Source organism: Zootoca vivipara, chromosome 9, assembly GCF_965207765.1.
Source record: "Zootoca vivipara chromosome 9, rZooViv2.hap1.1, whole genome shotgun sequence".
NCBI lineage: Eukaryota > Metazoa > Chordata > Lepidosauria > Squamata > Lacertidae > Zootoca > Zootoca vivipara.
Genome location: NC_142592.1, coordinates 16906996 through 16931849, shown reverse-complemented (window position 1 = coordinate 16931849; position 24854 = coordinate 16906996). Strand labels below are relative to the sequence as shown.

The following is a 24854-nucleotide window of genomic DNA, read 5'->3' as shown; positions in this document are numbered from 1 at the left end:
TTATCTAGCCAAGCAACATGTACAAAAGTGCATAAACTGTGGTAAAGAATCCCTAGAAATGCATATATCCATGAAAATGACATACAAAAAATGTATTATTTTAGGGAGAAATTGCTTTGCAAAATTGGTATATTAGGCAAAGTTGCAAACCACCATGTGTATTTTAGTACAAACTGACGCCGATAACCTGACGAATTTTCATAACTTTTCTTTTTTTAATTGCAAACTGATGTGGAAATGTGGAGAACTGATCTTAAGATTCCGAAAGCAAGAAGCTGAATGAAACTACGACTGAGAGATTTGTGCATCCCCAGAAGAAGACATAGTTGCAGAGTTGGGATTATTTATGTTTGATTTTTTTGGTTATGTTTCAGAGCCAGCTAAGTCTGACAGCAGGAATCAGGAAAGAGCAGCTTCCCTTGCAACATTCCTCTTAACTGAGAGTTCTTAATATTGTATTGTCCAATGTATTTTATATGTGATATTACAAAATAATGGCTGGGTGTTAACAAATTGTATCTGCACATCTTAATACAGGATTGTGGCACGCTCATTCATCCTGAAGAACCCTGTGGCTTGCAAGCTCTCTCTGCTGACTACCTCTCAGCCATTTCAGAGCCGCAGTTGAAAACATGTGAAACGGGAGACACAAAAGGTTTGTTCCTGATATATTTCATACAGGTTCAGAAAGGATCATTCCTGTTCCCACTAGAATGCAAGCTATTTTGCTTCAGGGAGCCACGTTAAGTGAAAAAAGATCAAGAATAAGCCATGAACTTTGAATGCTGATGACACACCTAGGTTAGGTCAGAACTCCGTGTGCTTCTTGAGAAATGAATGCCTGCTGGATATATAACAATATTTTAATATTGCTAAAAGGATAGTGCACAGTTCCTTACTGCTCCTTACTGTACCCATTATTATCAAGAAATAAGCTCCCTTGACCACAATGGGTTTTAGCTCCTGAGTCAACATTAGGGTGACGACTTTTTTACAAACCCATTTCCCTGTATCATAATTTGATGAGCTTTCATTAAAGATTAGATAAAATCTTACTTTCAAAGAGATTTGATATAAAAAAAACATCGCACACAAAATGATTTAAAAAATTTTATTTATCAGTTTTTTGACCATTTTTGTAGTCACTGTAAGCAGATATAAAATTGAACCCAAGCTTTAGAGTCACATATATGCAACATTATATAGGGTCATCAAACACACAAGGAAGCTTTTTTTTTTTTTTAGCTGCAGTAACAGTATAGACGCTGCTAGAGGACAATGTTTTGCTACCTCTCCTGTAGGGTCTTTTCCCAGCATGCCCAGCAGGGTCTGCTGGCTGAGTTTTCAGGTCCCAAAAAGGGGCTTTTACCTTGCGCAGGTGTGACATTTGTATACCCTATGTTGCTAAGAACACTCCCCATTGTGGAATGTGGCGTTGTGTCCAAATTTGATACGAAATATATATAGAATTGTTAATACAATTTTATGAAATGGTAAAACGGCATACAAAAAAAATGAAAACGGTTTGTGCGTAACCTTTTTAAATATTTCAATGGAATATACCTCATTTTAGTCATTAATAGGCAAAAGTTCAGCCATTTGTGCTACAGGAAATAATTTTTGAGAGAAAAAATGAAAAAGTCATCACCCTAGTCAACTGATGGAAATGAGCTGGTGAAAAAGACTTTTAAAATAGTATTAAAGGAGAGAAGACTCTCTCCTTTCATGGAGGCAGTTTAGGTGGGCAAAGCTTTATACAGCACGAGAGAGGCTTTTCTTTGGATACTACAGTGGCAAAACCCTAATCTTCTAAGGAGCCAGGAGAGGCAAGGGTTAACAGCAGGAACTTTGTCCAACACCTATATAGTGTTGTATAAATTAATTATAAAAAATTATAACTTTGCAATGTTTAGAGAAGGGATGGAAAATCCGTGATTGAGCTCAAGCCTTGCATGGGCAAATTCTCGGTATCTCTAGTTGAAAGGATCAGGTAGCGGGTGATATGAAAAACCTAGGCCTGTTTCCCAAACTTGGGTCTCCAGCTGTTTTTGGACCACAACTCCCATCATCCCTAGATAGCAGGACCAGTGGTCAGGGATGATGGGAAATCTTGGTCTAAATGGACAAATGATCTGGCCTGGTATAAAGTAGGTTCAAATTCCCACCGGGTGACTCCTGGGCCAGTCACCATCTTTGAGCCTAACCTAACCCTCAGGGCTGTTGTGAGGAGAAAATGGGTTGGGGGATAATCTACACAGCCTTGAGCTCCTTGGGAGAAAAGTAGATACAGAAATAAGATTCTTGCGTTATTCTGCCAAGCTTAAATGTTGTCACATTGAGGTCTTTGTCTGGAAGAAATCTGGTCCTAGTCACAGACGCTTCCTCTTAGTAACAGCAAATACAAGTGTGTTTAACAAAAGCCCAGATGAAAAGCAAAATGTGGTTATGTTCTGTTTTTAGGACAATGGATTGTGCCCTGCCTGAGTTGTTCCGACAACAGAACCTGTGATTGGAGGCAGATAACATGGCAGCCACACAACTGTCAATATCCCATTGTGAACAAACCAGAGCTCCAACAATGTGTAAAAAACAAAAAGGTAGGTTGTAAATTTGGAACAGGAAAGCTGAAAAGGGATTCCGTTTATCTCAGCACCGAATACATTGTCCTGACATTCTTCGGCTAATGTTTGCACATGAATATACGCTGTTATTAATATATTAAAATACCCTTGATATTACTTCAGAATTACCTCCCTGTGACCGTCGCGCTTCCATTTCTAATTGGCCTTGACTTGACAGTATTCAGGCATTGAATGAAATAGGTCCCAGTCACACACTAAGATCTGACATGTTTCAGACGAAGACTAAAACTACAGTGGTACTTTGGTTCTCAAACTTAATCCGTTCCGGAAGTTCGTTCCAAAACCAAAGCGTTCCAAAAAAAAAGGGCACGCTTTCCCAAAGAAAGTAAGGCAAAATGGATTAATCCATCCCAGACTTTTAAAAAACAACCCCTAAAACAGCAATTTAACATGAATTCTACTATCTAACGAAACCATTGATCCATAAAATGAAAGCAATAAACAATGTACTGCAGCCACACAATCAAGCAATCAATAGCTGAACTGGGTTCCACACAGTCAGGGGAAAAAAGCTGCAAAAACGAAAATGCAAAATAAATAGCAAAAACTGACAGACCTCAGCGTAACACTCAAAACGGAAGTGTGGCACTCAAATCAGAAGTGTAACACTCAAAAAGGCTTCTGAAAAAAGTTCATAAACACTTACTTCTGGGTTTGCAGTATTCGGGTTCCAGGTTGTTTGAGTACCAAGGTGCTTGAGAACCAAGGTACCACTGTAGTATGGTCACAGAATAGACACACTTTGCATGCACTCTGTTTCTTTTGCTGGGTATCTAATGCATGGCATTGCTTCTGCCTAATAATCTTAACAAATCTTCTTTCACATTCTTGTGCAGGTCTCAAGTGGACCTCACTAGACTGACTTTTCTTGTAGTGAACATTCTAAGATGGTTGCTTGGAAATGCAATTCTTAATAGGCATGGCTTGACTGTCTAACATTTGACAGAGATCTGTGGCTCAGGTACAATGCAAGTAAGTAAAAAAAAATGTACAGATTTTGCTATGTGTTATCCAAATTAAGGAACATTTATTACAATTAAGCACACATAAAGATAAACCCAGCTGTAGGAAAAGGAGCTTTTTCTTAAGGAGAGCTAGTTGTGGAGCCTCTCGCAGGCCCCTGCAGGATCACTTGCTGAGGAAAGGGGTCACTAGAGTAGGGGGAAAGTGATTCCTAAAGGAATCCCACTTACAGAGCACCCTATAGGTGCTCAGCCCTATACAAACTTCCAGGCTTGCAAGTGGATTCCAGGACTGCAAACATATATTTTTTTCTGGAAGCAAATATAACACGGAAATTAGCACTAAACTTGCATGTTATTCCGCTAGATTTCTAGAAGTGACTTTTACGTCACATGAAAGCTGGAACATAACACACAAATTAACACACAAATTTATGCTGTTCAATGAATGCTTGATCCAATGGGAGCCATTAAATGTATCCAGGGACTCAGCTATACAGCTGCAAATAACACATTATAAATGCATTGTAAAGTGTGATATACAAATGTGACACTAGATGGTGAGAGTGAGCTATGCCAAATTCAACATATTTTTCAAAGCATTTTCACAGCATTTTTTATATTTGCGTAGATTCTATCCAGGAGTGGAGTTTCAGTCTCTCTCTAATAGGTGCTATTGCCTTCATCTGAACCACTCCCCCCCCCCCATTTCCATGCATGTGACCTTGTGCTTGAATTATTTCTGTCAGTACTAACTCAAGATCACCTGTGGGGAAATGAAAGACGCGGATTGGCAGAGACATGAACAGGGGAAATATATAAATTCCCCAAAGCATTTTTTTTTAAAAAAAAAAAGAAGGTCTATTTAGATTAATGGTGTGTTAGCAAAGTTAATCAGTCATATGTGGAGACTGAAGGGAATTCCGGGTTGAGAAATTCTTTACTCACTTCCTTTCATATTATATGCAGCAATTTGTCTTTGAAGCCCTTATTAACGCAAACTATGTGAAGGCTATATTACATTTGTTAGGTTGTTCCGTTTGGGAAATGAAATCAGCTTAACAGTGTTGGGGGTGGTGGAATGTGAAAACCAAATAAAAATGGTTTAATTAGTTTTACATCTGTGTCACAAAACCTCATATAAGTTTATGGTTAATTAACTTTTACTGTAATAGTTCAGTGATGTGCTGAAGTGTAAAACTTTAATTATTGTACACGTCAACTTTTCAGAAAAAGTTGAAGTGAGGAGCAGGCCATGAATAATAAGTAGTTGTTCAGATAACTAGGTATACCTAATTGCACAATTACATTCTAAGTGAAAGGTGATGAAGCATACATACTATTTATTATAGTAAGAAAGCAATTCACATTTTACTGCTGTAGTAAAATGCCCTCAGCAATGTATTAGTAAGAACACGAAATATTAAAAAGACAATATTTACTAACGGTCTTATGATACACCTGTTTAAACGGGAACTTGTATACTTTTTCCTAAATGAACATTTTGGAGTTAAAGGTGGAACCTAAACCCCATTTACCTGGGGGGTAAGCTTGAACTCAGTAGACCTACTTCTGAGTAGATGTGGTTAGATTTCTGCTGTAAGTCTCTTAACTGTGCCTGATTTATGAAACCTGTCTAAACAAATTAATTCCATGATTTAATCCCATTTTATAGACATAATGAGATATTTCCATGCTTGGTCTTTGCAGCAAAAAGGACAGACTCCCTTCTACACTAGGCAATTATCAAAGAGTTTAAATTTTAGCTTGTGATCATTTTCCAACATAGCTGTCCAGCGCTATAATGCTGGGCAATATCTTGACCAAGACAATAATGATTGCACATTCTTTAATTGAAATTGAATGGTAATTAGTTGCCATTCTTTCCCACTTACCGTACTTTGTGTTAAGGGCAAAGCACAGTTGCAGATCACAAAACTTGTGAAGAGTCCTAGCTCAGTTGGGCGGGGGGGGGGGGGATGACTCAGCAACAGAGAATCTGCTGTGCTTGCAGAAAATCAGAGGTTCAATCTCTGGGTAGGACTGGGAAAAACTCCTGCCTGAAGGCTTGGCAGGCCGATCCCAGACTATGTAGACTTGGGTAACTCAGCTATACAGCTGCAAATAAAACGTTTTAAGTGTGCTTTAAGTGCAATATACAACACAACACTAGATGGCGATGGTGAGCCTTATGGAAAATTAAATGTATTTTTAAAAATGCATTTTTTTAAAAAAAAAAAGCATTTTCAGAATGGTTTTTATATGTGTGTAGACTACACCTTGGTATAAGTCCGTTTCCTGTCTTTCTACATAACATGAATGCTTCTAGCGACTTGTTAGCCTTGCCAGAATTAGAAGTGGAACACAAATACCTGCAGCAGGCAGGTTGATGTCATTTATATGTGGTGTACCCCCCCCCCAAGTAATTGAAAGTGGCTGGTCCATGTTGCCCACTTCTAACGGGGTACTGTTTCCTGTTGTTGGCTTCATACGGATGTTAGCATTGGTTTTAAGGTGTGATTGCATTTTATCGTTTTAATGATTTTCTACGTGCAAACGGCCCAGAGGTTATTTATGACAACTGGTGGTGTAGAAATTCATTGACTATAAGAAAACAAATAAATAGCCTCTCGCCTGAGCAAAAGCGCTTCGATTCAGGCTGCTTTCGTTCCGCGGATGCCTGGAAACTTGAGAACGTGAAATGCTGCAATATGCTTTTTGCCCTTAAAGGTTCTTTTCATTGGCGATTCCACCAACAGAGGGATGATGTATTACTTAATAGAGAGAGTGAACGAGACCCTCCAAGAATGGCAGAAGGCTCATGACATGAAGTTCTATCATAACGTGAACAACGGGGACACTTTTATCAGCTACTCCTATTACCCCCAGTTTTGGATTGACGTAAAGCAAAGACCAGCCTTCAAAGAGGCTCTCGAGCAGCTGCTACTCAGGTATGATAGAGGCGGAGCGTCTGTTTCCCAAGGTATCGTTCCATTTTGGACAGCGATTCACTTGATTTCCTTGCACCCAGTGTCTCTATGCCAGCATTCTAGCCCATGGGAAGGCAAACTAAGGCCCGGGGGCTGGATCCGGCCCAATCGCCTTCTCAATCCGGCCTGCCAAACGGGCCGGGAATCAGCGTGTTTTTACATGAGTAGGATGTGTCCTTTTATTTAAAATGCATCTCTGGATGATTTGTGGGGCATAGGAATTCGTTCGTTAATTTTTTTTCAAAATATAGTCTGGCCCCCCACAAGATCTGAGGGGCAGTGGACCGGCCCCCTGCTGAAAAAGTTTGCTGACTCCTGCTCTAGCCACCAGAGGGAAGGAATTTGTGAGAGGTTCTGAGTCTCTTGGAGACGTTTTATGCAATTCTTGTATTGAGGAGAAGGAATTACTACTTGGGGTGCCAACTATAGGGGGCGGAAGGGGCTTTGGCCCCCTCAATATTTGTGGGCAGGGAGCTGAGCCCCACCCCCACCCAATTTTGAGGGGGCTGCCATCCCCTGTTGCCAGGCGAGCACGGGCAAGCATTGGCATACATCTGTGGGATGTTCGGAGGGTGAAGATCACCCTCCATGCGCCCCGTCTCCCACTGCCAACACTAGGGGAACTGGCGGGACACATCACATGATGCTGGAGCCACTAAATGGGGGGGGGGGCCAGGTCGGCAGCCCTGATTACTATAATGCAGAGCTTCAGTAACTGCCTCTAGGTCTACATTATTATTATTTATTGAATTTATATTCCGCCCTTTACCCGGGGGTCTCAGGGCAGTTCACAGAAAAGATCACAACATATATAATCAGAATAAAAACAACAACCCAATAACACCGCCCCCCCCGAAAAGAGCCCCATTTTTTTAAAAGGGCATAGAATGTAAATCAAATCAGCCAAATGCCTGGTTAAAACGTTTTTGCCTGGCGCCTAAAGGTGTATAATGTAGGTGCCTGGCAAACTTCCCTAGGGAGAGCATTCCACAGATGGGGAGCCACTGCAGAAAAGGCCCTGTTCTCATGTTGCCACCCTCCGGATCTCTCGAGGAGGAGGCACATGAAGGAGGGCCTCAGAAGATGATCTCAGGGTCCGGGCAGGTTCATGTGGAAATAGGCGGTCCTTGAGGTACTGCGGTGCTGAGCCGTACATCACACTCTGCCTCTTAGTGATGCATCATCTGACACAGATTTCTTCTTCTTCTTCATGCCCCCTATTTGTCAGTAGTATTCCATGGGTATTTGTGCACACTGAGTAAAAGAGAAGATTGTGAAGAGGTCACCCTGCAACCTCCTTCGAATTCCAGTGCAATGCTGACATTCTTGGCACAATGCTGAAATTCTCTTCCCTGGCAAAATATATTTTTATATATGCTGCCCTTGCCAAATATATACCTAGATTTGTGCAAAATGAAAATGAGAAAAAGTATAAATACTTGATATGTCTCTAATTTCTTTAAGCTTATGTAACTTAAAATGAGATCAGCCGTTTGTGGCCAGAAATGGCCGGTATGGTTGGTTGAAGTGAATGCTTGCCATCTGTTCTGATTCTGCGGCAGGGTATATTTTGCAATTTTGGCTTTCTTCTTTATTTCAGATCACAGCCACTAGAGAACACAGACCAGACTATATTAGTTGTCGGTGGTGTCCAATGGCTCAATTTCAACCACTTACATATTATTCAAAAAGTACTGAAGCAGTAAGTGTCCATGCTACAGTCTTTCATTGCTGTCCTTGCACCAAACTGTAAAATAACTTCAATTCGCATGATGACTTCTCCGTGCCTAGGAGGTTTTCCAGCAGTCATCTTCACAGAGCCCATTCTTCCAGAGGATTTCAATACCCTTTCTAGTGCTCTATGCAGTGGTATAGCATGGGGTGTGTGGCCACAGGGGCGGTTGCCTTGGACGCAAAATTGTTAGGGGTGCAAAATTTCAACACCCCATGCTGCCTCAATACAACTGTGTGCTTCAGTTGAAAATGGGTTTCTACATGTGAACCGGGAAGTGACCTCTTCTAGGGTTGCCATATTTCAAACAGTGAAAATCTGGTGAGAAAAGTTGTTAAAGCTTTTTTTTGCCCAAAGTTGTTGCAGGCTGCAGTATTCTGGGAAAATCAGGACATATGCCAACCCTACCTCTCCAGACAACAGAACAGCTCTTCTTTTATTAGCTCTATGGCTGCGATCTGCTGGTTTTTGGGGATGATGTTAAATAGTGGAATGTGCATACGTACCCCCTTCATGTGGCCCCGGGTATTGGCAACCCATGCTATGCCACTGGCTCCATCTCTGTCCTCCTGCAAGCTTCATTTTTAGCCTGAGAATGGCATGCATTTCTTTTGTATTAGGGCGTGTTTTCATTTGCCAGTGTTTTGTTACTGTTGTGAACCATTTTGAGCTCACGTTGGTGGCTGGGAAGGTGTCACACAAATACCAGACAGATGCCAATTAAAAAAACCCTACTCACCAAAATGAGCTACAATTCACTGACAAAACCTGATCCCAAATGTATCATGGTGATACCCAAGGGTTTGCGAACCCTGTGCCTTTTGATAGCCTTTTGATAGCTCATTTCCTCATTATCAAACTGGCTGCTCCCAGAAAAAAACAACCCAACATCATTTCATCTGATTCTGCATTTTATGGAACATTATACGAGAAGGAGACAAAAGTAAGAGGTGTTTATGGTACGTCAGTTTTATATATCTGTAAATAAAATGTGTGTGTTTTTTTTCACTTGATCCACAGAGCGAATCTGTCAAATATCCTGGTAGTGATAAAATCCCTGGGAATGGGCTTTCACCTGCCAGTGGATGGAGTGCATTCCTTGTCACCTGTAAGTTACATTTTTTTCTCCATTAGGATGGTTTTGCAATTTTATTTTGTTTGACACCTTGCTCCTCAGAAGTATGGTGGGGCATGTTCCTGTTGAACACAGCTGCTATGCCCATACAATATTGTATTTTGCAAGATTATGTGATGTGCCTCATCCTAAACATGTAGAATCGTAGAACTGTAGAGTTGCAAGGGACCACAAGGGTCATCTAGTCCAACCCCCTGCAACGTAGGAATCTTTTTTTCAAATAATTTTTATTCATTTTCCAATATTCACAAAAATAAAGTCACAAAAAACAAAACAAAAATAAAACATGAAAAAAGAAAAACACAACAGTTCTTATATTTTTTACTTAACATTGTTGACTTCCTCAATTCCCCCCACACTGGGACCATTTTAAAATCTCAGTTAAGAAATTTTCATTTTGTATTAGTTACAGGTAGGTAGCCATGTTGGTCTGACATAGTCAAAACAAAATAAAAATAAATCCTTCCAGTAGCACCTTAGAGACCAACTAAGTTTGTCATAGGTAAGAGCACACGAAACCTCATACGTATGACAAACTTAGTTGGTCTCTAAGGTGCTACTGGAAGGATTTTTTTAAAAAAATTGTATGCAATGTAGGAATCTTTTTGCCCAATGTGGGGCTTAACCCACAACCCTGAGATTAAGAGTTTCCTGCTCGACTTACTGAGCTAGATGGTGCTGCATATTTTGGTATAAAGGTTACTAATACAGTGGTACCTTGGTTGCCGGACGGCTTGGCTCTCAAGCAAATCGGCACCTGAACACCACAAACCCGGAAGTAAGTGTTCCAGTTTGTGAACGTTTTTCGGAAGCTGAACGTCCAACGTGGCTTCCGCGGCTTCCGCTTGAGTACAGGAAGCTCCTGCAGCCAATTGGAAGCCGCGCCTTGGTTTTTGAATTGTTTCAGGAGTTGAAAGGACTCCCAGAACGGATTAAGTTCGACTACCAAGGTACCACTGTACCTTAATTTTAACGAGGCTCCCTAAATTGGCCTTAAATCCAAATACTTGGCCAGAAGGGGTTAGTGTTTGGCCTGGTTTGGAAGCCCTTGCCCTTAAATCCTGGTGAGCAACCTCTCTGTGATTACTCACTGATTAAACAAATGTACTTTGCACCTGCCTAGAGGCCTATTCATCTTTTCTTACATCAAGTGATCCAGTGTTGAGCCTTGGCATTGAAAGCAGGTGCTAGGGAAAGTTCGTATCCACAGTTTAAGCCCCTTCATCCATTCTGTCAACCACCAAAATAAAAACATGTTTATACAGTACCATACAATTATTATCATCTATGAATTTCAGGCTATGTACCATCCATGCATTTGTTACTGTAGAACAGCTTTACATACCAAATTTATTAAATCTATTCTCCCAGGCCTTTGGCTCATTAAACAGACTGTGGCCTTTTAAACTGTCAGGGGTGGTTTTTGTTACTATGGTATGTATTTTTGTGTTTTTATGTTGTAAATCACCCTGTGATCATCAGATGAAGAAATCAATCAAACAATCAAATAAATAAAATAATAAAAATAAAAATCAATCAAATAAATAACACAATAAAGTAATAATAAATTTATATGTTTGGAAAATTGTTTAAATGGGGCCGACATGCAATGTAGTGGGGTAGAATTCTGTTTCTAATCCGAAACTACCACACAGGAGCACAGCACTTTTTGCACCTTCTCATTTGTGCACATCTGGTTCAGGTTTGGGGTTCAGTTATTTTAAAAGGTGTGACATTTAAGGGACACAATATTTCCCCCTCTGTTCCTCCCTCTCTTTTGAAGAAATACATGTTTGAGCTTAACTATTTGCTGGGGGAAACATTGATCAAAGAACTCAAGAATTAAGGTTATCTTTTCTCCGGCCCAACACCTGTACATAATATCCATATGCTTACTATCACAGTGATAACATGTCTTAATTTAACCAAAATCTGGATAAATGAGGTAATATGAGATGACTTGATTTCACTTGCAGGCCGAAGTGCGAGATCTGTGGAAGGAAAATCAAGCTATTTTGAACACTGCAAAGCAATATGGCTACGAAGTGGTCGATACTTTTATTATTACCATGGGGCGATACAAGGAGTTTTTGCAAGGGAAGTGCGGGTGCCATTTTCATGAGGTAATCGCTTGTCGTTTAATCCTCAGCGCGAGCCAAGGGCACCCATGCCAAAACAAGATTGGGGAGCAATAACAAGTGGGGTGTGTGTGTGTGTGTGTGTGCTAAACACGACCACAACATCATGGAGAATAGAGCATCTCTAGTTTGCCGTGGCCTTCGGACATTCCAACAGCTGTCCGAACTAACTCTAAGCTGCTTTTGTGGATCCCACTAGCAAGCTGGGAGCATGCTGCACCCCAACTGGGGCAGATGTTTTCCAGCACCCGTTCAAGAGCCACATGGTTCCCCCCTGTCCCCTGCTGGGACGGTGGTGCCAAGGGGCCTTGAGCCAGGTCTTTCGGTGAACAATTAAAGGGCTATATTTTGTCATGCTTTGGTGCAAAGATTTGCAATGCAAGCGCACCGAGGCAACCCACACTAGGGCTTCGGGCATTATGCTGCATCCCTGAATGCACTTACTAGTAAGCCCTGTTGACTTTCATAGGAGTAGGCATGCATAGAAATGCAGAATGAGGGACCAGGGATGGAGGGTTTGTGCTTCTTGTGCTCATTGAACTGAGAAGGCGCATTGAGAGATTCTGTCAGCACCGGGCCGATCTGTATCTCGATCTGCAGATTTCTACAGCAGATCTCTCTATCCGCATGCATTTACACTTCTTTCCCTCGGCAGGTGCTAATCGCAAGGAGATTTGTGATTTCCCCAAAGATACCATTTAAAGTGCATTAAGCAATCTCTCTGCGTACTTTACAGCCCTTTGCTTGCAATCAGAAATAGCCGGTGGGCAGTTCCCCCTTGTAATTTTATCTGGTCTTTTATGGTCCTGCTAAATATTAAGCCAGGTAAAATGCCGTTCCAACTGTTTTAATCAGGGAGAAAAAAAATAATGCTTTCAAGGGCAGATATGACACACTTCAGGGTTACATCTCCGTATTGGATTTGGTTCATACTTGTGTGCAGTATAACGTGCTTCATAATGAAGACCTTAATTGTGCTAGATGGCACCAAATTGGTCATGGAACCTGACCTCTCGGGGGTGGGGGTTAGTTTATTGTGGCAAACTGTGCTCTTGGCCTTCAAACCGTGTCTGGAGAATAGAACATTCCCTCAAGAAGACAGAAGTTGGCCATCTCTTAAACTGCCATTTAGCCCATCTAAAAGACATGGAAAGTACCTTCAACATTTAAGGCTGATCCCCTGATATTTTTGAGGAATGCCTTTCCATTTGCGCAAGTTAGAATACCCACTGCCAGCTGATCACCTCTATCCTCTAAAGCCCCATGTTGCCATCCCCAAAAGCTGCTCTTGAGAGTTTGGGGGCCCTGTGGAACAGTATGGGATAAAGCACAGGCTTGCCATATTTCAAAAAGTGAAAATCCAGACACAAAAGTTTCAGCTTTTTCACGCAAAGTGTTGAAATTCGCCAAAATCTACACTTCCGACATGGGCTGCCGTACATCTGGATTTTACTGGACCTTTCAGCGATTTCCGCCTGGACACTGTTTATGAGGGCTATGTCTGGGAAATTCTTGTAGGGTTGCCAAACTCAATAGTGGACAGGACTTCTGTGCCTTTAATTGCCCTGCTCTCTTTTGAGTCTGGAAACCTTAAAGAGAAACCAGCAGACCCTTTGTTTAATTTCCAAGCAAAGGGTGTGCTTGTTATACTGGGTCAGATGCCACATGCTGGTTTCTCTTTAAGGTTTCCAGGCTCAAAAGAGAGCAGGGCAATTAAAGGCACAGAAGTCCTGTCCACTATTGAGTCTGGCAACCCTAAATTCTGGAAGTATGTAGATTGGACCCTGATTTGTGCTAGTGGAAGCCCTTTTTTGCTGAGGCAAGAGTCTCCATTGGATACAAACCTCAGAGTTAACATATCATGGAAACACTCTGCTTCTTAGAGGAGCCTCAATGGGATAGCACTTCAAAGCACATCAACATATTGTTTTGTCTGGAGCTGATGCCCTGAAATGAAAGCAGCTGCATCAGCTGGTTTGGTTTCAGGTGTTTGACTTCAACCAGAATGATTCCCTACTGTGAAAAAGCAGGACGGTGCACTCGGAGATTATCAGTCATGGAGCATTTCAAAATGAAACAGTTGAAGAATGAGAGGAGGGAGGCAGGTCAATCTGCAGTCACGTCAAAATGCTCAAGTTTCTCAGAAGTGAAAAGCGATAGCGGCGGCAGGTCTCTGAGCCCTGAAGCTCAGCAGTGCCACTTGACAACACGGGCGGTGACGTTCCGTGCTTCAAAATTACCGCGAACCGTTTTGTAGCATCTCAATTTCCACTTAACCGCTAAACAAAGAGTTCGGTATGCAGTTGCAGAAAAGGGCTTCGGAAATAACCTGACCATTCCCCTACGTATAGTTCAAAGGACTACTCCCTTGTTTCAATGGCAAGGAGGAAATAAGAAATATGGATAAGGAAATAATAAGTGGTGAGTGGGAAATATGAGGAAAATATTTTTAAAAGAGCGGAATAATGTTAAACATACAAGCAGGGATTGATTTATGAACACCAGCAAAAAAAGAGTAAAAAGAGATATATAAGAAAAAGGGAGGGGGTATAAACCAAGGCTGGGCCCCTGATTCAAAATATTGAGGGGCCTGGAGCCCCTAGTGCCCCCAATACCCGGTGCATTTGAGGAAGTGACATTTAGTCCTGGAAGTGAATAGCGCCTGAACTAAGTTCTGCACACTTCTGGTCACTCCTCAGCATACCTGCTATAGTTATGACAAAGTTGCACTTACTATTGACTTTAAGTAAAAACAGAGTGCCACACTTTTCCGTGTATAAGACTAGGTTTTTTTCTTTAAAAATTATGCTAAAAAGTTTGGGTCATATTATACATGGATACATAGGGTGGACGTTTGATTGGGTGTTGCCACGGCTGTCAGCGGCTATTGGGCGTGTTATTGGTTGCTCCATCAAGGGCTGGTGTTGATTGGCTGGCGCTGTGGCAATTGGGTGGGTGATTGGAAGCTTCTGCTGGTGAGGGGACAGATGAGAGACGGATTTTGCGGCATGTGCGGGTGATCAATTCCCCCTAAAAAAAGCTCAACAATCCTGTGCAATCCTCACCCCAAAAAGCTCAGCAACTCTGAGCCATCCCCCCCATTTTATTGAATTTGAGTCCCCAAAAATAGGGGGCATCTTATACATGGGGACGTCTTATACATGGAAAAGTACGGTAATTTGGAGGTACATCGGAGTAGGGAATTTAGCAATCCTTTCTTCATCTGGCCAGCATAGCTTAAGGACAGGACTTTAAAAGCAATCTGTTATGTACTAAGCTTGGATCCTAGAACAATAGGCAGGTAGGATCCTAGAATGCAACAACTGATTGGCTTGGAGGAGAAGACCAATCAGGCTCCAGGAGGAAGTTAATCAGCCTATTAGGCTAATCCAAAATAAAGCAGGTTACAGGTAGGTAGCCGTGTTAGTCTGGGTCGAAGTAAAAAAAAAAAAATCCTTCAGTAGCACCTTAAAGACCAACTAAGTTTTTATTTTGGTATGAGCTTTCGTGTGCATGCACACTTCTTCAGATACACTGAAATAGATACACTTCTTCAGATACACTTCTTCAGATACACTGAAATAAAGCAGAAATAGAATCTTGCTATCCCTCTGCAATTCATCCATAGCTTAAATTCTGTTACCCTGAATTACCCGTATGAAAGTTTCACAAGCACATTTTCTTTCTTTTTCAGGTGGTGAAATCTAAAGCTTCTGAAGGGAGCTCTCCCATGGCAAGAATGTTATCCGGGCCCTATGCTCTGGGCAAATTTTTCAACAGCCAAAGCAACCTGATGAAACGGCAAGCCTATGCCTCAAATTCTCAGTCCCCTTATCATGTACGAGGTCCAATAAACCAGGTGTATTCAGAAATCCTCCTCAGCCGCGTCTGTGCAAATGACAGGAAGGTTCTTGGAACGTAACTTTGCTGGGCTGAAGTGCTTACTCCCAGCCTCCTCTCTTCCCCATGTGGCGATACACAGATTTGGTTTTATATATATATATATATATATTTACACACTTATCTGAGTGGCTGAACATACCAGCCTAACTCAAGACATGTGGCACTTTCGGCAAAGCCTTATGAAATCAAGATGTGTCCACATGTATCTGCGGTTTCAGAACGGGAGACAGAGAAGCGCGAGAAATGGCGGCGAGGGCAAAGGGAGGGGGAGACATTACTTGAAACACTGCCAAATGTTTAAACAGTTGTAAGCTAAGTAAATGTAATGTGATATAGGATGTGATATATTTTGCCCGAGTATAGGTACGGATTAGAATGCTATATCGCCGGCGAAACGAATCTCATTCCATTTTGAAGAGTTTTAATGGCACGGCAAAATAGTCATACAAGAGTATGCACTTAAGAGCAGGCATCACATCTTCACCTATAGAACCAGATTTCCATTTCTAGCATTTGCACTTAGGTAATTGTCAGAGGGCCTGATGTGGCTACTCTAGAGTAACGACTCCAGCATAGTCTTTTTAGGCTTTTATTAAGTGCTGATTATTTACAGTGGTCAGAACGATCTATATACATGCTTAAGGTGAGGTGTCAGAACCTCCGAATGGCGATTGGCGCGTTTTCATCCAGCACAAAAGCTTTGGGAGACCCAACCTCTTCCCCCTACGTTTGCGTCGCAATTCGGGAGTTGGGGGGATTGGCCTTCCCCCCCGTGCGCCCAACTTCCTGTCCCACCTGAGGCATGGGCTCCACAACCTTGCCTGAGCCTCGGACACCACTTCCTGACTCTCCGCTGGAGGCAGAGCTCTCCTTACTCTCTCCAGCGCTTGGGGATGGGCTGGAACTTAAGATGGGAGGGACTTCCCTGTATCCCTTGTCCCTCACAGTAATGATGGCAAACAGGTCCTGTAGTCCTAAGGGCCAACACAGACACGACATGGGAGTGCCATGGCGGGAGATCGTGGAATCATTTTATTGTCCAAATTACCCTGTAGGCAGGTTGCTTTAGATCTGAGCAGCAAGTTAACTTAACCTCCCTATTGCAGCACTAATTAAAATCGCACACATGTCCCACAGCTGTTTTTTGAACAAGAAAATGACCTTGGGAGCTCCAAACACACCACGTCTCGTTTGGCCCTAAATATGTTGTTTCGTACCTCTCGGTCCTCCTTAATTTATGAACTATTCTTGGGTGTGAGACGAGAACTTCTCCAAACACCTGCAAGTGTGCAGCCATGGAGAATCCACTCATTTTATTGGAGCTTTACAACATTATTATTTTTTTAAAGGTAGCAGAGACTTGGCACGTTTTGGATTGTGCAATAGCTAACACAAGGTGTGACCAGAAAGTTTGGTGAATGGTCATAGAAATCGGACAGCGAGAAATATTCTAACATACAATTGGCCTCAGAAACCCACGAAATGCTCACAATTGTGTACGGAGATGAAGCTGTAACTCGAAAGACAGTGTATTATGGAAACAAAAAATAAATAAAAAATCCTTCCAGTAGCACCTTAGAGACCAACTAAGTTTGTCATAGGTATGAGCTTTTGTGTGCATGCACACTTCTTCAGATACACTGAAACAGGACCAACACGGCTACCTACCTGTAACTAGTGTATGATGGTTTAAGCCAGGCATCCCCAAACTTCGGCCCTCCAGATGTTTTGGACTACAATTCCCATCTTCCCCGACCACTGGTCCTGTTAGCTAGGGATCATGGGAGTTGTAGGCCAAAACATCTGGAGGGCCGCAGTTTGGGGATGCCTGGTAAGCGTTTCCATGAAGGGCGGCAAATCATTGAAGATTATCCTCTGTCTGGCAGCCCATCGATGAGCAGAACGGCAGCAAATGTCGGCCAACGGCAGCAAATGTCGGCCGCGTTTGTGAGTTATTGATGCAGGATCGGCGCTTGTCAGTCCGAATGATGGTGGAAGAATTGCATACCCCGTGTGAAATCGTTACTGAGGTTACTGAGTTGTCCCACCCTCCACATTCTCTCAATCTGGCCCCACCAGATTTCTTTCTTTTTCCAAAACTGAAATCTGCACTGAAAGGGCACAGATTTCCGCAACATTTCATACGTCCAAGCTGCTGTGATGAGGGAACTCAAAGCAGTACGAAAATAGGACTTTTCCAGAAGTTTCCAACAGTTCTATGAACATTGTCAACGGTGCATTGTATCAGAAGGGGCCTACTTTGAAGGCCTGTAAGGCATGTATATTCAAATATTTCTTGCTGTCCAATTTCTGTGACCATTCACCGAACTTTCCGGTCACACCTTGTAGCAAAGATTTACCAAAGCCATCTAGTGAGTTAGTGCCTGATACCATATTTGGAGAGAGGACTTTCTAGCTCACAGTCTGAGCCACCACAATACATCAACTATCTGTTTTGCTTATTACTGCGACTTCCTGTGCTATGTCGGAAGTTGCTCCCAAAGGTCAGAAGCAACATGGCGGATGCTTCCGGCACCCAAAAATTACAGGCAGAGCTTGTTGAACGGATCTTTGGATCCCTGCTATGAGTCAGTAGCTCCATAGATTGCATGTGCAATTTCTCATAGAGTTCTGGAAAACCCCAACTGGTAGGCTCCCCTCATTCTGCCAAGTGTGTACCACCAACAATCACACCTATAAAATGAAGGGACAATTTCCACATTTCCCAGTGGATGACCTCAAAATTTGCTCATATATTAATCCCTGCCCTTATTTGCATTCTATTTGCGAGCTTGGCATTTCCCTCTCAATGTAGGCTTTAAAGAAATAAATACATATTTATCGCAGAAATAATTCATACATCGACTCCAGCATGAAAGATGCTGCAGTGGGGCCAAAGGTATGTTTGTGGGGGGAAGCAGGCCTGTTTCATTGTACAGTCTTAAAAATCACTACCTTTTCTTTTATCTTTAGATTTCTGAATATTAATTCTGGTTGCATTCTTTATTTTTCTTTTCTACATGATGTGGTTTCTTGTGACTGGGTGTTCTTGCAATGGAAGCAAAAACTTAGAGAGGGTTGCTTGTACAAAGATGTTAATATTCATAGTAATATTAAAGTTGGGACTCGGGTTCCTTTTTTTTTTTATTAAGGATGAATTTTGGTCATGTTATAGTTCATGCTGGCAAATGTGCAATGCAGTTTCTGCATCATCACCATTGTATGGTTTTCCTATGCTGTAGTACATTGTGTTTAATTTTATTCAGATGCTGCTCTTTCGAAAGCGACCCAGGCTATATTTTTATACGTATATTTTTATATGAAGTTATCACTATAGCATGAAAGCCCACTGACATTTAATGTAATAATTAGTGTGGACCAGGTATTTTCATAAGTAGTTGCTAGTCAATGATAAAAATAAATGTGTAGAAAATGAGTCTAATCAGTGTATTATGTGGTACAAGATTTCCATGATATAATGTATGTTTGTTTGTTTGTTTGTTTGTTTGTTTGTTTGTTTGTTTGATGCACATGTGAAGAAATCAGGAGAAAGTATCCCTTTATTGTGTGCTGTCTTCATCACAACCAATTATAGAATACATTGTGGTGCTCAGTTTTTAAATTTCAAATTTTTCTCTAGCATAACCTTCCTGATATTTTGGACCCCAGCTTTCCTCAGTCCCAGCCAGCATAACCAGTGAACTGAAATGATGAGTAGATTGTCATCCAAGATATGTTGAAAGGCAGCAGGTTGGGGAAGACAGCTTAGCATTCATTGGCAATAAGTCACAATGAAGTTATGAAGTTGTGCCTTTAGTCACTAGTACCCTGAAACTACTCAACTAACACAGGGTTGCCGGATGTCCAAAATTTCTCGGACATATATGGGATTCGGCCATCGGAAACAGTGTCCGGGTGGAAATTGCTGGAATGTCGGAGAAAATCCCCATATATGGCAACCCATGTCGGAAGTGTAGATTTTAATGAATTCCCTTCAAAATAACTTTACAACATTATTATTATTATTATTTTAGATTTTTTTTTGGGGGGGGGTGTCCGGATTTTCACTTTTTGAAATATGGCAACCCTAACTAACACTTCTTCTTGGGTAGATAACTTTTCCAAATTATGCCATAGTGAATTAGCACAATTTGGTGTGACCAAGGAGTCAATTTGCACATGTGTGAAGCAGTCGTTTCACCAAAACAACTCACAGTTATTTCAATGACTTCAGGGACACTTTTTCCATAGTCAGTGTGGAAGCAAAAATCTGTGCATATGCACCTTCTGCCTGGTTAATGGTAGCTGATATGAATTTTGCATACTTTTTGCCTGGTAGAATTTGTGCCACTTTAGATGGGAATAGGGTCCTGCAAGCTTTCAAGGAAAGGTGATCCCTTCCACTCCTCGAAAAATCATTGCCAATCAGAAAGGGCTTTGTCAGTCTTAGGCCTGTGTCTAATCTTCCAAACAACTTAAGGTATTCACGGATGAAATATCTGCTCTCAATCCATTTGTCCAACTTCTGACCTGGTTGTGACACAGAGACAGGTTTAGCAGCCTTGAACTGTGCTACCAGACTGATACCGGTAGGGAAATAATTATATTGGCCACAACACAGTGCACAGCTTTGGCATGGCATGGGGTGGTGATCTGGTTATCAATGGGTCCGACTGCTAGCCGATGTTCACTTACGAGGAATTAGCTGGAATGTCTTGCCCACTGTGGCATGTGCCAATACATCCCTCTAGGAACTTGGGGCTTCAGCAACCTAATGCCCCTCCCTGAGTTAGGGCTGCAGGCATAGGTGACACTGCAAGATCCATTAAGGGGATTCCCTCTGAGGAAAGTGAGGTGCCCATTACCTGGGTAATCCAGCTATAGATGTTGCCCTATGCCTCTCCCACGGCTACCAAGTTGAGACAATAAATGTTAATAGTCCCAACCCCTGCATTGCTATGAGGAAGACAAAATCACAGGTCCAATTGTGCTAGTGACTAAAATTTCTTCCCAGTCCTGTTAATCATGGGCTGACCATCGTCCAGAGCCATGCACTTTATGGAAACCTGCCAAGTGGCAAAATCTGGGGAGCAAGAAAATGAGGGAGGGCAGAGAAGTTGCTGACCAAACTGTTGAAGACCTATAGCAAGGGCTGTACGTATAGTCCAGGAGAGGACCAGAGGAGAGAAGACTTCTCTCTGGTCAACTCTGTTGGCCCCATCTCTGGTCCTAAAAGACCTACATTGGCTCCCAGTACGTTTCCAAAGCACAATTCAAAGTGTTAGTGCTGACCTTTAAAGCCCTTAACGGCCTCAGCCCAGTATACCTGAAGGAGCGTCTCCACCCCCATCGTTCTGCCCGGACACTAAGGTCCAGTGCCAAGGGCCTTCTGGCGGTTCTCTCACTCTGAGAAGTGAGGTTACAGGGAACCAGGCAGAGGGCCTTCTCAGTAGTGCTGCCCGCACTGTGGAACACCCTCCCATCACATGTCAAGGAAGTAAACAACTATCTGATTTTGAGAAGACATTTGAAGACAGCCCTGTTAGGAAAGTTTTTAATCTTTGATGTTTTATCATATTTTTAATATTGTGTTGGGAGCCGCCCAGAGTGGCTGGGGAAACCCAGCCAGATCGGCAGGGTATAAATAATAAATTATTCTTATGATTTCAGGAGGTCAATCAGGGCTTTCAATTGGTCAGCCAAGGCAGATTGATTTGAATCCCCATGTGGCAGGTTGGCAGCATGAGAGACACTTCACAGCCACATCATAACATGCTAGGGAACCTGCTCCCTCCTGCAAATTGGGATCCCCAGGGAAGGCAGAGACCTGGGACTTGTATTAGATGGAGTTGAGTCAATGTTCGCCATTCTGCACCATTTACCAGAGGTGTGCAATCAGTAACATTACCCAAATGGGGATGAAGGAAAAATTACCCTTGAAACACGCTCCTACTTAACTCCAAAGGTTAGTGATTAATTGAGAGCAAGAGAATGCTGTTCCAAGTGAAATGAAACCATTGAATCCGGTGGGACAAAGCTTAGCCAAATCCCAACAAGCAAGGCAAAAATTAATTTCATGAATGTGTCCTACAGTGACTTGTTTGTGTATCCACATGCTTGCCAACTGTTATACCATATATTATAGTTCCTTTATGAACTCACATATTCAGTATTTTCAATGGGACACCTTTTTTTTTTAAGAACACAGGAAAATAGATTTATGGCACTGCTTGCTGCTAGTAAGATCTGCAATTGCATACAGCATACATTACTGTCATTGCAGAATATGATGTGGAGACCTGTATGTCTGATCTAAAAACTGTCTAATTATGGTTGTTGTTGTTGAATAAATAAAGCACAATCATCTTAACAGACCATCAATTGGAATGCTTTTTAGTAATTTATTTGTGTGTCTTTTTATTTTATGATTTCCCTTAAATGCACCTAAGGTAAAGGTAAGGGACCCCTGACAGTTAAGTCCAGTCGCGAATGACTCTGGGGTTGTGGCGCTCATCTCGCTTTTCCTGGGTCATGTGGCCAGCATGACTAAGCCGCTTCTGGCGAACCAGAGCAGCGCACGGAAACACCGTTTACCATCCCGCTGGAGCGGTACCTAATTATCTACTTGCACTTTGAGAGCCAGTGTGGTGTAGTGGTTAAGAGCTGTAGCCTCGTAATCTGGGGAACCGGGTTCACGTCTCCGCTCCTCCACATGCAGCTGCTGGGTAACCTTGGGCTAGTCACACTTCTCTGAAGTCTCTCAGCCCCACTCACCTCACAGAGTGTTTGCTGTGGGGGAGGAAGGGAAAGGAGAATGTTAGCCCTTTGAAACTCCTTCGGTTAGTGATAAAGCGGGATATCAAATCCAAACTCTTCTTCTTTCGAACTGCTAGGTTGGCAGGAGCTGGGACCGAGCAACGAGAGCTCACCCTGTCATGGGGATTCGAACCGCTGACCTTCCAATTGGCAAGCCCAAGAGGCTCAGTGGTTTAGACCACGACACCACCTGCATCCTTTAAATGCACCTACTCCTTCCTTAATACAAGCTTCAGCTCTCCAGACAACGATAGCAGAGTGACCTCTTGTCTCTAATACCTTTCTATTCCAGACATTACAAGACTGGACTGACTATTTATTTGGGGCAGTAATTTCCATGGATGATAAAAAGGAAAACAATAAAAACAAAGCCGATACTTTAAAAGAAGTGTCCGCAGACTGCGATCCCGTATACACCTTCATAGGATGAAGTTCTATTTAACAATGGGACTTAATTTTAAGTAGAAATGCATTGGATTTCACTGGCCCGCACTGCAGATGTTTAATACTTAAGAAGAATCAAAGCTCTTAGTTTTGAAGGTAATTAGACAACAGCTGTGCAGGTCACTACTGAATTATCCTTGCAATCATCCAGGCCTGTATTGAGCACTTCCAGTGTAAAATAACAGTGGCAAAAGACACAGCTTTGCCAGTGTTTTGTGTGTCAAGGCTTACCAGAAATTACCTTAAATAACTCACACTGACAACAGAATTATGGTTTGGTTTTTGGCAAATAATTTAGGGCCACAACTTTATTAAATACACCAATTTTTAATCTGAGTGTTGGCTTAGGCTTTTGGTTAACCACTCATCCTTCTTTAAGAAGGACTATCCCCATCTGTCCATTTAGGACAGGACTCAATCAGCTGTCCCCTTTGGACAGGACTCACCTCATCTGCCCAGTTGGGGCAGGACTCACATCAGGACTCACCGCTGTCCGCTTGGACAGTTCCTGCTCCAACTTCCTGAAGGGAAGTCAAGTAAACATACCTGGGGGAGAGGAGGTGGCTGAGCCCAGTCATTCCCTCCTCTCTTTACCCAAGAATGTTCCCCAAGGCTCTTACTCTTATAATTGGGCCCACCATCCCCGCCAATGGCGGGATGGTAAGGACAAGAGCGTAAGCCCCAAGATTCCTTTAACGGAATACTACTATATGGAGCAAACGGAGGTGGGGGTAGGCAATCTGTGTGCCACACCCCTCTACCAACCGATTAACCAACCAAAAGCCTAACCGCCAACCTAACAAGTTGTGACAATTTGCTAGTGCAGTAGGCGAAAACCAAGAGGCAAAGCCAATCAGCCAATTGGGAAAATTCCTACCGGCCCCTGAATACAGGCGGCCCCGAAGGCAATAGCAATGTCGTGCTAACCTGCAAGAAAAAAGGGGAGGGTGGGAGGGGATTCGAACGCCAAAGGCAGAATGTGCCTGCAAAATGGAGGGCAAGACCTTAAAAGGGGGCCCTTCAACCAATCAGAACTCAGGGATTTACATATCCACTCTCCCATTACTCAGCATGACCTGTGGCCTAGGCCAGAACCCAAACCCTAAAGTAAATTTCCTACCAGCCCTACCACAATCCGCTTTATATTGGATGATATAAAGCGCTATGTCTAATTATTATTATTATTATTATTATTATTATTATTATTTTGAAAACATCGGAATATCAGCCAAAATGAAGCAAATTTGCTAACCTTTGCCAAAGCAGAAGCATCAGTGAGAAACTGCACGGCTGATCAAGTGATCAGCTACGAATATATGTTACGAATAGTTACGAATATAGTTAGACCTCAACAAATTCTGTGGGGTGTTACTGCTGACGTTTGAGTTTCTGTTATGTGGTTTGATCTTGTAGCTTCCACATTACGAATTTCATCTTCCATTGCGTGGTCAGGCGGAGTCCCCCAAAGCCCCCAGGCAGCCCCCGAGCAGAATGATGACACAAGACCACGTTCTATGGGATTAAAATTGGCCACAACTTTATTAAAAATTTGGATGTAGGGAGACTTTGGCTCAGGCATTGGGCGTATATCCTTTCCAGCCCCCAGCTGGGGATCTGGGTAATTTCAGGGTTATCCAGCATGTGTGGGGGTTGGGCTAGCTCCGGAGAATATATGTTCAAGCAGATAGCCCGCCCCCCTTCGATCGCAACCGCTGGAGAGGGAGGGAAATGACAGCCTATTGCGTATGGTCAATGCCTCCCCCTTAGCCCCATTTACAGGAACCGTTATCGCCGCCGCAATGGGGGCAGGGGGTCACCGCCCCACGCCCCCCTATTTATGTAGATGACTAAAGGATTCCGCCCAAGGCCTGCATCCGCCACCCGAGACCACAGATTGCGGTCTTGCCGCCAAGACTACCTACACCCAAACAGACGCTTCACGATCCGCCAACCATTCCAAGAGGTCATGCCTAATGTCACTCAACCAGTAATTGCTACCAGTGCAAGCAGTTTCTGAGCTCTGGGCACAGTGCTGCGCCTAAGATTTCAGATTAAGACTGCAGAGTGGAAGGAAAGGGGGACCTTTTTCTGT

At 42.6% G+C, this 24854-nt stretch overlaps 1 protein-coding gene across 4 annotated transcripts in view; it reads left to right on the top strand.

Annotated features, from left to right (window-relative positions):
* Positions 1-17040, top strand: part of CPED1 (cadherin like and PC-esterase domain containing 1) — a 116164-nt gene extending 99124 nt beyond the window's left edge. For all 4 annotated transcript variants that reach the window (XM_035127144.3, XM_035127142.3, XM_088652073.1 and 1 more), the window contains 7 exons: positions 538-655; positions 2461-2597; positions 6335-6555; positions 8195-8296; positions 9347-9434; positions 11438-11584; positions 15294-17040. In XM_035127144.3, the coding sequence (XP_034983035.3) occupies positions 538-655; positions 2461-2597; positions 6335-6555; positions 8195-8296; positions 9347-9434; positions 11438-11584; positions 15294-15521 (1041 nt within the window). In that variant the 3' untranslated portion in view covers positions 15522-17040. The remainder of the gene's footprint in view (positions 1-537; positions 656-2460; positions 2598-6334; positions 6556-8194; positions 8297-9346; positions 9435-11437; positions 11585-15293) is intronic.
* Positions 17041-24854: the final 7814 nt, after the last annotated feature.